The 16,202-nt window shown below is 42.4% G+C and overlaps 1 protein-coding gene across 1 annotated transcript in view; it reads left to right on the plus strand.

The window, feature by feature from the left end:
- LOC135095284 (ankyrin-3-like) overlaps positions 1–15,714 on the plus strand; it is a 19,866-nt gene extending 4,152 nt beyond the window's left edge. Inside the window, exons 3-6 of the mRNA XM_063996046.1 lie at positions 806–1,111; positions 9,431–9,700; positions 10,529–10,936; positions 12,742–15,714. Coding sequence (XP_063852116.1) covers positions 806–1,111; positions 9,431–9,700; positions 10,529–10,936; positions 12,742–14,460 — 2,703 coding nt within the window. The 3' untranslated portion in view covers positions 14,461–15,714. The remainder of the gene's footprint in view (positions 1–805; positions 1,112–9,430; positions 9,701–10,528; positions 10,937–12,741) is intronic.
- The last annotated feature ends 488 nt before the right edge of the window (positions 15,715–16,202 follow it).

Here is a 16,202-nt window from a genome sequence, read left to right on the forward strand (position 1 = left end):
TATTATTATTATTATTATTATTACTTTTATTGTCATAATTTTTGGTAATATTATTATTATTTATCATCATTATTGTTTTTGTTGACATCAGTTTTGTTACTATTTTTTTTTTGTCCTTTACCTTCATCATTATATCAGTTCTTTTATTGTTATTATTATTATTATTATTATTATTATTATTATTATTATTATTATTATTATTATTGTTATTATTATTATTACTACTACTACTATCATAATTATAATTAGTTATTATTTTTTTCTCTCCTTGATCATTCATGTAGTTGTGATGGAGGTAATGGTTGTGGTAGTGATGGTGGTGGTGGTGGTGGTAACAGTGGCGGTTATTTTACAGTAGAAGTGGTGGTGGTGGTTGTGATAGTAGTGTTCATTTAATAGTAATAATATAGGTGGTGGTGGTGGTGGTGGTGATAGTGGTGGTCATTTAATAGTAATGGTATTGGTGGTGGTGATGATTTGATAGTAATAGTATTGGTGGTGGTGGTGGTCATTTTATAGTAGTAGTGGTGGTAATGGTAGTGGTATTGGTGGTGGTGATGATTTAATAGTAATGGTATTGGTGGTGGTGTTGGTGGCGGTGGTGGTTATTTTATAGCAGTAGTGGTGATAATGGTAGTGGTAGTGGTGGTGGTGGTGGTGGTGATGATTTAATAGTAATGGTATTGGTGGTGGTGTTGGTGGCGGTGGTGGTCATTTTATAGCAGTAGTGGTGGTAATGGTAGTGGTAGTGGTGGTGGTGGTGGTGACACAAGTGGGCAGCAACAGTGTCTGTTTGTCATCACAGAGGGCGTGGCGGGGCGTGCATGAACACCACCACAACACAGTCTTGTCCCTGCTGGTGGAGGGCAACGAGGCAGCAATGGCCAACATCCCCGAGGTTTGTGATGGTCACACGCTGAGCCAGGATGGCCTGACGCCTCTCCACGCCGTGGCGCTGTGCGGGGCTCCCAGTGATGCTGTGGAGGCTTTGCTGCGACGCGGCGTGAGCCCTCATGTGACCACCCCTGACAACATGACCCCCGCTGACCTGGCACGGCAGCAAGGCCAAGACTCGGTGATTAAGGGACTACAGCGCCACCACTGTGTACAGGTGTGTGTGTGTGTGTGTGTGTGTGTGTGAATTGAATTTATAACTGAATTGAATTGAATTTATTGAGTAAGGTCAGACTTTCTATAAAGTATGGAGCACAGCTCTCCAGCAAAAGAATACAGACACTGTAGATTATATACAGAACGTGCATAATATTACATAAGAAAAGACAAATACATACAAATGAAATACGCTGTAAGCAATGGCAAAAAATTAATATAAAAAAATGTGTATGCATATATAATGATACATACTGTCACTAATTAAGAAATTAAAAAAAAACTATTGAGGTGTTTTGCACACTATTTATCTAAACAAGCGTAGCACCATCCTCAAAAACAAAGATAATTTCTTTATCACATTTGAACTTATACTTTGCATGAACAAAACATATTTGAATTGTGTTGGCCTATTTATGTAATTTGCTATATACATATTACCTAACCTAACAATTTCCATATCAGTACATTCAAAAAGAACATGAAATTCTTCTCCTTCTACCTCAGCATTACACATGTTACATACCCTATCTTCCTTACTGACACCTTGATACCTACCAACATTTACAGGAAGTCTATTATTACAACTTCTAAATTTAGTCACTAATAATCTGTCACCCTTTGTTAATTGTTCTAAATACTGTTCTCTGCCAAAATCTGTCTTAAACACCCTATAACTGCTACTTAATGATTTTGTTTCTAAATTATGATGCCAAGTTACAAGCCACTGATCTTTCAATCTCTGTTCCATAGCTTTCTTCACCCCATCTTGAATTAGGAACATCTTGCAACACCACATACCAGACATTCCACAGTCATTACAAATATTCTTTATACAAGTTTACCATGGAGAACTATGAAGCCCTAACCTATCCAGCTGCAATAGACATTGGTACATTAAATAACACAGTTTAGTATTTTTACCTGAAATTAGCTTAGACCAATAACCTATCTTTTTTTTTTCTTTATATAAGTATCAAGTGGAAATACACCCAGTTCACCATACACCATGTCATTACAAGTATTCTCATGAACATCCAAAACCTGCTTTAAAAATTTCATGTACATATACTCTAACTCCCTAGCAATATGGTAACCCAAAATTTCAGCTGCACAAGTCAATATAGGTAACACCATGGTGGTAAATAATTTGAGTTGTATATCCACTGGCAAGTCAAACTTCCTACACTTACTTATTAATGAGTACATTGCTCTTGTGGGTGTGTCTTTTAGCTCCAGCTCACCTTTGCAAAACCTCCCATTATAATTTAATAATACTCCAAGATACTTATACTCTGTCACTACTTCAATGTTTTTACCACCAAATTCAAGTTCATAGTTAAATTTTGTCTTCCCCTGCTAAACACTACTATTTTTGTTTTGTTACAATTTAGCTTCAATTTCCATTCATTACAATATAAATTCAGAGCAACCAGTGCCTGCTTCATTCCATCCTCACTGTCACACAAAATAATTGTATCATCTGCATACATAATCACAAATAGTTTAAGATACATGTTTAAGAAATCGTCACCAAAATTTACATAACTGCAATTATATTCAATGAATTTACTTTCAATATCATTCACATAAAAAGCAAAAAGCACCGATGATAAATTTTCCCCCTGTCTTACCCCTACATTGCAAACAAAGGTGTCTGAAATCTCCTGGTTAAGCATGACACATGATCTGATATTATTGTACATATTTCTGATTACATTTAGAATTTTTCCTTGCATCTCTTCCTTCACAAGTTTACACCATAAATCTTCACATTGTACCATATCAAAGGGTTTCTTGTAATCAACAAATAAACAAAATAGCTTTCTCTTCTTCCACTTAAATAAATCAATGACACATTTGAAGAAAAAATATATGATCCAGAGTGGAATATCTGTGTCTGAAGCCCGTTTGTGTTTCATTAATGGTAGATAAGGTGTTTGAATAATCATTAAGTCTTTCATTAAGTATGGAGGTGAACAGCTTCCCCATGCAGCTAAGTAAGGTGATGGCCCTGTAATTATTAACATCCTGGATGTCTCCCTTGTTTTTATAGAGTGGCACTATTGTACCCACCAACCATTCAGCTGGCATGACACCAGTATCAAGTACTTTTTAATATATTAATTTAATATCATATCAGATGCTGGGGATTTATTGTTTTTTTTTTTTACTTCTTAATATTTTTAACTACCTCTCCTTCCCTTATAGGATCATTAAGTACTGATAAAATTTCAGCATCCGCACAGTCTTCATCATTTGTAATATTCACATCACTATTGTCAGAATTTTCATCACCCGCTAGCTGCTTAAAATGGTCATATAATTCATTTAGTGTTATGGGGATCTGATAAGTTCTTTTCTGACTATTTAAAATTTTCCAATATGCTTTAGGGTCATCACTCTTATATTTTCTAAGTTTCTTTATTAAGTTATCCCTCTCCTTATTCTTCACTCTTTTTAGATTTGCTTTATTTTTCCTGCTTTTCTCAATCATGTTGTTAAAATTTACACTACTTCTATGCAAATGAAACCTCTGTCTAGCTTTGTGGTATTCCTTTCTAGATGGCCAGCACTCTTTATCATATCCCACTGAGGTGGCATTATTGGACTTTTTCATGAATGATCTTTTCTTATATGGTGGGAAAGTTGCAAGTGCCACCTCAATCAGTATTTGTTTTAAATCTAGATTAATAGCATCCATGGGTAATTCATCCACTTTTGCAATCAGTTCATTTATCTTAGTTTCATCAATATTACTCACACATAAAAATTGTTTTTCAACATTCCATTTACTTTGCCTTACACCTGATTGTCTTGATTCCTTTGCCTCTCGGTTTACAACAGGCACCGTACTTTGTATCTCACATTTGATCCTTGCATGTAGTCCACAGTGTACATCAGACCACAAAGGTTCATAATCTAATACTTTAAGAACTACAGCATATTTCATAATCACTGGTGATCCTAAAAAGTAGTCAATAGTTGTATTGTTTGCCAATGCTGCAGTCCTCCCCTAACCTTCCATTCAATATATAAACTTGATCATTCTTACAAACATCCAACAACTTTTTCTCATATGAATTCCTATCTGGGGTTAAGTCCTGGTTTGCTCTAGTCTCAGTTATTCCAAAATTAGTTAAACTTACAGACACAGGGTCCTCAGCAGCCTCAGAAGGAACATCAGACATAGTGAGAGTGTGAGCATTAAAATCACCACAAAGCACATGCAATGCACAAAATCATCACATGAGTAAGTAAGCAAAAAATCATCCAGCTCGTCATAGTGCTCTTCATTACCACATCTAGAGTGTGAGGGGGGAATGTAAACACAGCTTATTACCAGTTCCCTACCAAAATTTACACTACTTCTATCAACTTTAACTGAAAGTAAAGAATCATAAGTGTTACTAATATGCCTCCACTTAAAACTAGCATTTTTCTTGATGGCCATGAGCAAACCCCCAGATTTAAACCTGCTTAATTTGCTTCTGTCCTTAAAGACAATGTCAAAGCCGATATTTTCCATATTGTTTTTTACATTAATTACATCAGTATCATCACACTTAGTTTCACATCAACAAATCACACCATAATCTTTAATAAAGTTAACAAAATTCATAGATAAAAACTTTGACTTGATACCGCAGACATTAAGAGACGACACATTAATATAATCCAGGGGAGGAACAAACTGAACAGAGTTAATATTACTTACACTAACACTATTATCATGCCCAAGTATGTGCTGTGCCCCAGCAGGGCCATCCTAGGCCCTTGTTAAGTGATCTAGATTTAACCTTTTCCAATCAGGAGCAGATATAACAACCTTTTCTAAGTCATCAGGACAGTTTATAACTACAGGTCTACCCCCACTGTGCAACTATACAAGAATGCTCCCCTCCCTTGTGGACACATTTTTCACTGTTTCTTGCCCTTTAACCATATTCAACATTTTAACCCTTAAGGAGGTCATGTCATCATTTATATACACTTTTCTTTGCCTACCTTTCAGTTTTTTTTTTTTTTTTTTTCTTATTTTGCATAATTTCATTTCTTTTCTTTCGGTGGCAAAACCTCACAATCACTGGCCTACCTCCTTCCCTGGGCCTCTGCAAATGGTGAACAACAGAAATGTCATCCTGCTCAATTTTCACTTCAATAGTATCAGCATGTTCTATAACTTTAGCTTCCAGCACCTCCTCACTTTCGTCCTCTTCTTCTTCTCATCTAGAAATACGTAAGTTCTCTCTTCGGGAGTACTGCTCCATCTTGTCGTGTTCATACTTGAGCAGGAGGCAATTCCTCAGCATTACTGCGATCTTGTTTTCTAATTTATCCCTGAATTCGTTGAAAGCAGTAGATACAGCCGTAGACACAGCGACCGAAATTATGCTGCCAGGCTGGACAGCATAACAACTGCATCCTTAATCGTCTTACTTACACTTCTGCTTTCCCTTCCATCATTGCTGCTGGTTATATTAGCAAGCTCGTTTTCTACCTTTGTCTTCACTAATTCTTCAGGTTCAGACCCAATGAAGTGTGCCATTCTTGTGTGGAGTTCAGCAATAGAATTTCTTTACATGCATAAGTCAGTGAGGTGGTACAATATATACATGGCAAAACACACCACCTTGTTTACCTTCTGTGGCTCACACAACAGTACAGGGAAGACTTGATAATACCTTCAGTACTGGCAGTAGAAATGTTACTCAGGCCCTGTGGCACGTCACATCAGTGGTCAGGTACTCAGAAGTTCATTTGAAAGCAGTAGTAGCTCCCAGGTTAGAGTCGTATCGGAGAAACTCCCTCAAAATATAGAGGTGTGTGTGTGTGTGTGTGTGTGTGTGTGAGCTTATTACATTTATCATTTTTCTAACATTAACCAATATGAATGTGATGCAAAATGTTTTTGTTTACAACATTTTGCATCCTTTACCAAGATGTATTTCTTTCTTCACATTTGTGTTTGTAAATTCATGTTAAACAAATGAAGTATTGCTTAATTTCAAGAGGTGCTTATAGATATTAATGAGGTGGTAAGCCTGCAGGTAATGGTTATGCTATAAGCTTGGTAACCCGTTTTGTTGAGCGAGCTGTGATGCAGTGCAAATATTTCAGCAGTTGGTGTGCACACTTCTCAAAGAGAGGGCAAAAACATTGAACGTGGCGGACACGTGACCGTCACCAAGGAAACAACACAGTGGCTAGCTGAACACTAACTCACTAATTCAGAACACAAACTGTATTTCATCCTGTACTAGCTGCAAGCCAACAGGAAAGCATCAGACAGCATCTCTAGGCTGCACGAGTGCACGGGGACCGTGCTGGTTGCAAGGAAGCAGGGTGAAGCACCAGACCTCTCATTCCTCGGTATTTTTTCAAGCTGTCTTCTTCGGCGACAATTTGTTCCCCGTGAAGGCAGCTTGTTGAAACATTCAGGAAATGAAACACCTCTATCTTCACCCTGCTCTTTCTCTCCCCCACAATCCCTATCCAGTGCTGCTTTTCACCGGAAAATAACAAACAGATAAATAAAAAGAATTAATAATAATAATAATGATAATAATAATAATAATAATAATAATAATAATAATAATAATAATAATAATAATAATGATAACTTAAGGGTTTTGGTTCAAATGGCTCTCAAATAGCTCTGGTGTAGCTGAGGGCACCCTTGGTTCACCGAGGGCATCAGCAGGGCCAAGGGGACGATTGTGGTTCCCCTGAATCTCCACAGAGCAAGCAAATTCACTCCTCAGCTTGTCATTGGGCCTACTGTGGACAGTCCTCATGGTCACATCCGTGGACACCCTGCGGCTGTCGGGTGAACACTGGTAATGCTTTGCGTCGGTGTGGCCAGTGCAAAATGCACGCCTGACTGCCCAGCCGCTCAGTTTAAGCAGCACCTCGCCAGCACGGGCAGTGTTGCAGTCTGGTGGTAGACTGATAAGTGTTCTTGAAAGCACTCACAGGTGTCACAAAATCAGTCTTGTATTTACACTGAGTGCATCAGATCCTACTTGAAGGCAAGCACTCATCAAAAATGTAAACATGCAATTCACAGGGAGACCAGCAAACAAAAGTGCACAACTCACATCATCCCAACACTTGAAAAAATGAGCACGATGTGATTCTTTAAACGATCGGCTGTTTAGTCCTGCTCCTGACGACGAGTCTTGAGCCACGTGCTGACTGGCGGCAGCGTGGAGGGGCTGGGAGGTGAACGCGACGTGTTCCCCGAGCCGAGCTCTGCTAAAGGCCCCAAGAGACTCTCTGAAGGGTTTTAACCTAAGCTAACCTAGCCTACCCTAAGCCACCTATCCTAAGCAGGCATAACCTAACCTAACCAACCCGTGCCTGAGGAGGATGAATTGCTACAGTGCGACCAAACCGCAAACTACAAAACTGTGATGTCCGTTATTGATTGTTTATGTTATGGACGATTTTGAGCACAAAACACAGTGGAATCACTTCACTCTGCAGCCTCTTCTTCTCTCGTCCCCCGGCGACCTTGGGGACTCGTTGGGAAGAGGGGTTTGTGGGCGGGGAACGCGGAAGTGCTCGTTGTTTGTACTTGAATGGAGACGAGAGCTTAAAATAAGGCAATCCTAACCTGACCTTATCTGACCTGACCTGACCTATCCTAACATAACCTGATCTAACCTAACCTAACCACTTTCCACTTCCTGGCCAACCCTTTAGCCATGAACACAAGTGCATGGTTTGCCTGCTTCATACTCTTGCCACGGTCTCCAAAATCCTTCGTACCAATGATGGAATCGGAGGCCGGGTCAAAATGGAGAGATTCTCTGACGGTCACTGCATCAAATGCATGCCACAGAGTCTCTCCCTTCGACGTGGTGTCTGCTCTTCCTCAGGACTGTGAGTTTGTTTGCTCCAGCCTGCTTGGATGGAAGTTTGCCTTAGCCAAAGGTGAAGATTGGAACTGCTGGGGAGTGAAAAAGTAGAGCTTTAAAACCTACACGCCTTAGGACTATGGTAACGCAAGGCCAGAGCAAACCTCCTCCCTTGTCCCCCATATCTTCTGCCCTTCTTATTTCCTAAGCCATTAATTACCTGTCCTCTGATAAACTCCTGCACTTCAGGGCTTGCATATGGAGAAATGGAGTTTTCAGCTGCTGTGGACTCTTCAGGGTCTGCTACCTCAATCCCTTCGCTTGCTTTCTGAGCTCGCTGATGATGTCCTGCGGCAACCTGATTGTTATACACCCTGAAAACATTTCATAAGTATTTTAGCTGTTTTGTTGATAATTATCATAACTTCAAAAACTCCAATTTGTCTTTCATATACCAGATTCACATTTGTAGCTGCCTCTGCAAAGTGGTGTTTTCACACAAAACAAAACAAAAAGCTATAACAACGGTTCAAAGACAAACGCGAACTGACGCGGAAAACTCGATAAAGTATACAATTATAGCACTCACAACATTGTGAAGCAAATAACAGCAGTCACCAGGCTTGGGGCGAGGCTGTGGTGGTGTCTGGACTGCTCCCCCAAGCTGCTGCTCAGTGATGGGGCACTGTGCGGGCACCTGACGAGGGACGCCACCTGCCGGACAGGCAATGCGTCAGTCACGGTGGCTTTCGAGTGTGTACATTCACACGGTGTACACTTGCCTCGGGAGAGCCCACACTGTCACCTGACTGTTGAGGGCTTTATGAGAGACCACAGTTTTCATCTAGCCTGGCTAGTTGCAGCTGCAAGTAATGGCTCAACACTGCCTCAAACTACCAGGTCTTTTGTCTCTGGCGACAGAAGCTTGCATTCCAACCACTAGCACATGTACATGGGTGTGGCAGACACATAAATTGGTGGTGTGTGCACCATCTGCAGGCAAAGTGTCTCATGGAGGCGACACCAGTATCACCATTTGTAGGAACAGGACAAACCATGATTTACTTCATGAAAATAAAACATTGAAATGTAATGACAACACAAATTCAAAAGAAACTCTACTGTTATCAATATAGTAATAAGCAAAAGTTACTCAAACAGACATACTGCATTAAACAATAAATGAAAATATATATCAAGGTATTCTGCATGAATGAGCCTTTGTCACACAAACAGCTACACACACACACACACACACACACACACACACACACACACAGGCCATAACAATGCACACTGACACATCGCCACAGCCACCAGTGAACACTTATGTCGCCACCAAGCGAAACTTTCTGAAAACCGTGACAACATTATTATTATATTATTACATCACATTATATTATGTAGCTTTCATTGCGATACCATCAGCACCATGGCTTCCCTTCTCTCTCCGGCAGAGCTACAAGCTTCCTGAAGAACTGCATGAGGAGCTGCTCTCAACAGTCAGTCGCCGGGACGACGTGCAGGCGGTGTCCACCCTCATATGTAAGGGCGCGCCCATAGAGCTCCTGGGTGGCCTTTCTGTCCTCAGACTGGCTGTCACCACCGACCGCTTACACACCGTCAGCCTGCTGCTGGCTAGCGGTGCACCGCTGCCTGCCAGCCTGCTGCAGGAGGCTTGGCAGAGCCCCGACGTGACTCACAGGGTGCTGGCCACCCTCACCACCGTGAGTACCTTCCCTTCCCTGTCTCACAGAACTACCTCACTGTAAAGGTGAGGACGAGCACCGGTACTGGACCCAAGTCTCAGCGGTGGCTCCTTTGCAGAGTGGAAAGTGTTTGAACAACTTGGATGAGTTATAGGTCTGTTGGTTGTAGAGGACGAGCCTTTGTGTTTCAGTGCCGTCAGTTTCAGGTTTTAGTGGTGCACATGACAGACCTGTCTGTCACCAAACCTGTCCAACATTACAGGTCATGCAACAGAATCTTGTCATTTCATAAAAGGACACTTCAGTGTAATGTTTAGAACAAGCAATGAAGTAGATCTCATAATACTTGAATCCATGTTAATTCATCATTATAATCCTAAAAGTAATTGTAATAATGCTTGTCAAACCTAATATTTGATTATAATTCATCATTATAATCCTAAAAGTAATTGTAATAATGCTTGTCAAACCTAATATTTGATTATAATTCATCATTATAATCCTAAAAGTAATTGTAATAATGCTTGTCAAACCTAATATTTGATTATAATTCATCATATAATCCTAAAAGTAATTGTAATAATGCTTGTCAAACCTAATATTTGATTATAATTCATCATTATAATCCTAAAAGTAATTGTAATAATGCTTGTCAAACCTAATATTTGGAATAATTCTTTGTATTTTTCCTTTTTTTTGGGACAAGGTAAGGTTGTATTTGTACATGCACTTTTAGATTTGTGACACTTAATGACACTTCTGCATAGCTGCCCTAAATCTCTCTCTCTCTCTCTCTCTCTCTGCGCACGGTGCTTACCTGATGTGGTGACCATCCTCTCCTCACAGGCCTACTGCTGCCGGCTGCGTGCAGAGCAGCGTCGCCTGGAAAAGGTCAGCAGCGCCCTTGTCGAGGGCATCGACAATCTAGTGACAACCATCGAGGGAAATACTCCCTGGCAGGCAGCCTGGCGATGGGGAAAGGAGACTGACCGGCCAGCACTGAGCGACCTCCTGGCAAAGGCAGCGGCTGCCAACTGCCCCGTGACTGCCGCCTTCCTGCATAGGGCAGGAGGGTGGACAGTCTTTAATGGAGCCTCTGGTGGCACTGCCCTCCACGCTGCCCTGGAGGCTGGCCACAAAGGCATGGCCGAGCTGCTGATCAGGGACCTTGGGGGCTGCCCGTACGTGCCGGACACACATGGTCGCCTTGCGGTGCACATGATGCCTCACGAGGAGCAACAGAGGCTGGAGCAGGTGAGGCTGCTTGCCTGTGTACTCTTTTGGATGGCGGCATGAACTCACTTCACCAGCTGATCAAAACTTCAGCACCTGTCGCGCTTATTTCGTCTGCTACGCCTCCTTGGTCACACTCCTGTAATAATCCTGACACACGCATACACTATATGGAATTTGTCACCTAACAAAATATTGCAAAATATTGAAATAACATGACCGTTTCCATCAGAGTGCTGGATTTGGTTACGCTAAGTTTACCTTAATATTTAGCTCACTAAGTTCATTGCTGATTCTTTCGTTGCATAGATTATGATTTAAAAAATCATAATTTCACACAGAAATAAAGTAACTATCTCATAAATAGTAGGCTAGGATGATTTACATTCAACCCGAAATATTTCTATGTAACAAATGTGTGTACAGCAACGAGGGACAGAGAAAAAGATGACTCATTAAGTGGCTGGCTGGCACAGCAGTTTGGTGAATGTCAGACAGACATTGAAAGGGAGGAATTTAAGTCACAAGAAGTCACCATAATAATGGATATGGCGTGCTGAAGGCACAGCTGATGTATTTTCACACCTTCCTCCTTTTTAGTGGTGGCGTGGTTAATTCTTTGGTCAAGAACTGACTCGCCTTATCTAATGAGGCCGCTCCGGCATACCAGCGTTACCGAATCGGCGCTTTTCGTTTTGTTATGATAGAGTCACCAGGTTGGGGATTACCGAAGCCATGAAAACACCAGCTGTGAAAGTGGCTGGAGGTGTCACCAGGCTGGTAAGGCTTTCATTTGGGACTGTTACCAAGCGACTGTGAAATTGGCCCTTTGGTATTTCTGCCTTGTCTAATGAGTCCCTCAATGCCGCAGCAACGGCTCGCTAAGCTCACCCGTGCACTCCTGCAGTGCTCTAGGATGATGTCATCTGGCCCTGGAGATTTAGTCATTTTATGTTTATCTGTCTGTTTAATGATGCTGTCCTTGCTTATGGCGATATAGACAGATGGGGGAATTGAGTTTTTGTGGCACTGAACAATACTAAGTTTGCTTTGACCCAGTCAGAAAATTCAGAAACGAGAAACCTGCCCCGCATAGATGACGCGTTTGACAACGCTTCAGAAGTGTGTGGAATATTGTACAAGACAACACATTGTTTAACAATAGTCACTTATTAGTGTGTGCTGTGCCATATGCTGTCCTCCTCTGCTTTGCAAATGGCCGTCATTTATCAAAGAATTATCGTGATAAAAATAAATAAATAAATAAATCAGAGGTATGCTTTCCCTGGGAAAATTGTAGTCCGCAGCTAAAGTTGCTTCATTAATGACATTGTTTAATTTCTCATCGATACACAAATCACTTTCATTGTTCTTAATTTATAAAACTCTCACAAAGCACACAGGAAATGAAGTGCCTCGGCTACTGGATGGTGTTCGCCAAAGTAGAAGCATCAACGTGGATTTTATGTAGCCACAGCTTGGAGCATCCTCTTACCAAAACAGCACGCTGTGTTTTGAACCAAACGTTTTCAGTAGTCTACCTTTGCACAACAAACTTCTTATTCATATCATGAATATTATGCATCTCAATTATGGTATTATATTTTATTAATATTACTTACTATTTGATTCTATTAGTTGACCAATTAAGCTACTTGTATTTTTTAATCTTGCCTAATAAACAACTCCAATCAGGCAGACAAATGCTAATATACGTATGTAATCCTCGATTTCTATCATCATTTCTAACATATCTATGTGTACGCAGCAATAAAGGGTTATTTACTTGTTCATATATTCACCGCTCTCTTTCTCTTTGTACACAGAAGCTCTTTATGATGGAGCGTGAAAAACTGAAGGATATGGAGCTTCGCTTGAAGGCAGATCACGAGAAGACCGCAGCACGGACAGCGCTGTGTATACAGGAGGATCTCTTTGAGAGCCACAAGAAGGGCGAGGGTAAGAAGGTCTCCTTACCTGATGGCCACGCTGCCCTGCTGCTGGCCTCGCGCAAAGGTCTCCTGCAGCTGACTCATCTTATGCTGCAAGAGGGTCACTTCCCCGTGGACGAGGTGCTGGACCACACCTGCGGCACCACCGCCCTCCACCAGGCGGCCTCGCACGGCCAGGACGGCTGCGTGGCGCTGCTGCTGAGCGCTGGCGCCAACCCACAGCAGCGTGACACGTATGGCCAGACACCCCCTCACCTGGCCGCCATGTTTGGCCATAAAAGTACTTTCGAACTCCTGGCACACCAAGTGACGCAGGACCCTCCTTGCCGCGCGGGCACCACGGGCACACAGGTGAGAGAAAATTTTAAAGTGTTTCACAATATGTATTATAAATATAAGCGTAATCTATTAGACCCAATCGACCGACGTGACCCGGAAAGCGTCATAAGAAATCTTGTGAGATCCATAGGCCTGCAAGAGCTGCAGAAGGAGGCTCAGCGGGTGGCTGTGGATCTATCAAAGGGCGAGGCCCTTGAGGTAAAGGAGGCGGTGATGGCAGAAATAAGCATCATCATGAATAAGGTGTCAGCCGCTGATGCCACGTACCGTGGCGACCTGAGGCTGGCGGGCAGTTCTCAGGACGGGTCTAAGCTTTACGCCCCTGACGAATTTGATATAAACCTCGTGATTCACAAGGATGACGTAGGAATAACTGTTAGTGAGAGAGGGAAGGAGGAAGCCCCGCTGAAGGGCAGGTTACAGATTTGTGTGAAGACTGACAATCCCCACCTTGAGGGTAATAGATTTATGGCCAGTTTGTACGAGGAGGTGCACCGGTGCCTCGCTGGCCACACCCTGCAGGACAAAAGACTGAGCCTGGTGCCGCCGGGCCTGACCAGCACGCAAGTGGGCGTGGGACTCTCTCTGGCCTGGCAGGGGCGAGAGTATCCACTGTTGCTGGTCGGCGTGGACCTGGTGCCAGTGCTTGAGGTGCCATGGCTGGAGCAAGTTTGCAGACCGCTCCTCACTCCTGAGGACACCACCACCATGCAGCTCAGTAATGCTGCTGATGGAACATGGCGCTGCAGCTTTGCCTTGACAGAAGCTGAGGTGCTGGGGACGTTGACGCCCGCAGAGCGCCAGGTGCAGCTGATGGGAAAAGTACTTCTTTCCCGCCTCAAGCCCGAGCGCTGGATGCCTCGGCACAAAAAGAGCTTTTTCAAATGGTTCGCCACACAGGAGTGGAACATCGCGGTGCCAAGCGGGTTCTGTTTCAAGAACGCCCTCCTGCGGTGGCTGAAGCACAGGCGGTCGAGGGAGGTAGAGCTTGGGGCTGGCCAGGAGGGGAACCCCGCCAGATGGGTGGTGGAGGTGTTCAGATTGATGTGTGCGAACCCAGAAGAGACACGAGAGAACCTGACAACTCAAAACAGCTCCGCCTACTTTGGAGGAGACTGTGAGGGGCGGAAGCCTGGGGACGGGGCGCCCATCATCGTGCAGTGCCTGGAGGAGGACCTCTGCCAAGACAACCAGGCGGCGGCGACGAAAGTATTAGATGCAGAAGATGCAGACCATTGTAATCATTTCCTGTGAGCTGCACCCCGCACACACACACACACACACACACACACACACACACACACACACACACAGGAACGCCAGTGCTTGGTGCTCGATTTTCAGATTCAGTAGTTTATATAGCCAATTAGTTGTGGAGTCGATATAAGGAAAAATATATATTTTCATGTCGCGAGGATAGTGAGAGAGGATACTCTGTTAATAGGGTCTCTCATCTGTGTGCACTTGTTGGCCCCTGTAATACCGCAGGTTGAGTAATGTGATGGTGCAAGCTGAGGTAATGCCACCTTTGGCCAGTAAGTACAGCAGGGCAAGATAATAGTCAACTTGCATGTTGTATGGTGAAACAGGCTCTACATGGATTCATGGATGATAGGCCTAGAAGTGTTTGATATTCATTTGCAAACGGCAGTGCCATTAGGACATGAAATATTTAGTACAGGTTTATTAAGACAATGTCTGGTCTGGGTGTAAATAAAGCACTTCGGCTTGACAAGATGATGACAAATAAGTTATCAAATCAAGATGGAATGTCACATTTGTAGCACCAAGTACCAAATGCAGATGGTAATTGGTTAAAACAAACTGTTAAGGTAAGGACTTGTGCTATTGATAGGCAGAGATTGTCTGAACAAACTTATAACAGGCCAGCATGTCTTAATTATAGGATGGTGACAATGCAAGGAAAATTACACAAGTATTTATCTGTTCTCCTTAAACAACACTCACGTGCCGTAAGTGTGTTCAAGTGTGCAAATCATCAGCTGCCATTGTAAGTGGTAGTGAAGGAATGCAAGTGTACAAAAGTGAATATGTTCTTTAGGTGATCTTAATGGTGCAGGAGATGAAACTCACTCTTCATTCAAATTGATTTTTTTTTTTTTTTAACAAATAGCTGAAAAAAATATGTCAAGAAATATTGGTTCACTAATGTAAATGCAACAAAAATAGGGGAATTCCTTGGAGCGAGAAACGTGACTGTCTTATTAAGTAGTGTTAAGTTCATCCAAGAAATAACTTGTTATTTTAAGGAAAACTTATAAGAAGTAATTGTTAGCAGATAAGTGACGTCTGTATTTGGTGTGTACAGTATAACAATTTGTACTCTCATACCCCGCCTGGGGTCGCTTTCAAACCTTTCAAGCACACTTCTCATATTTGCAAACTTATATATCTAAATTAACCATTGCCTTGTATTTTTTTCATGAACACAAAACTATTCCTCTCTGTATTATGGAAAGTGATGTGTCAGTAAATCAAACACAAAAACTCATGTCTTTATTTCAAGCCTTATGAATCATTTTGTTACTTAGAGAGAGAGAGAGAGAGAGAGAGAGAGAGAGAGAGAGAGAGAGAGAGAGAGAGAGAGAGAGAGAGAGAGAGAGAGAGAGAGAGAGAGGGCAATCTCACAGTACAGTGTCATGTTGAATCCAGTGTGTACCAATGAGTTCTCCGTCATTAAATGAGGCACCCTCGTCCCCGTGTGTTTTATTGGCACACATATCAACATATCAACGACTTGCCACAGCCTCCAAGCTGCCAGAATCACCACTTCACTCTGGTTCTCCACGCTGCCAACACTCCAAGCAGCTTCATGGACTGGGCAGGTTACAAGCATCATCACTCCGTCAACTCCACAACAACACAGGTGACTACTAGTAGTCAGCACAGAACCACTGGTGGGTGGGTCGCCATCACTGGTCACACACACTGCCACCAAAACACTCTTACAATAAGTGGTGGCAAACATCTTTCAT

This window comes from Scylla paramamosain, chromosome 48 (genome assembly GCF_035594125.1).
Source record: "Scylla paramamosain isolate STU-SP2022 chromosome 48, ASM3559412v1, whole genome shotgun sequence".
Taxonomy (NCBI): domain Eukaryota; kingdom Metazoa; phylum Arthropoda; class Malacostraca; order Decapoda; family Portunidae; genus Scylla; species Scylla paramamosain.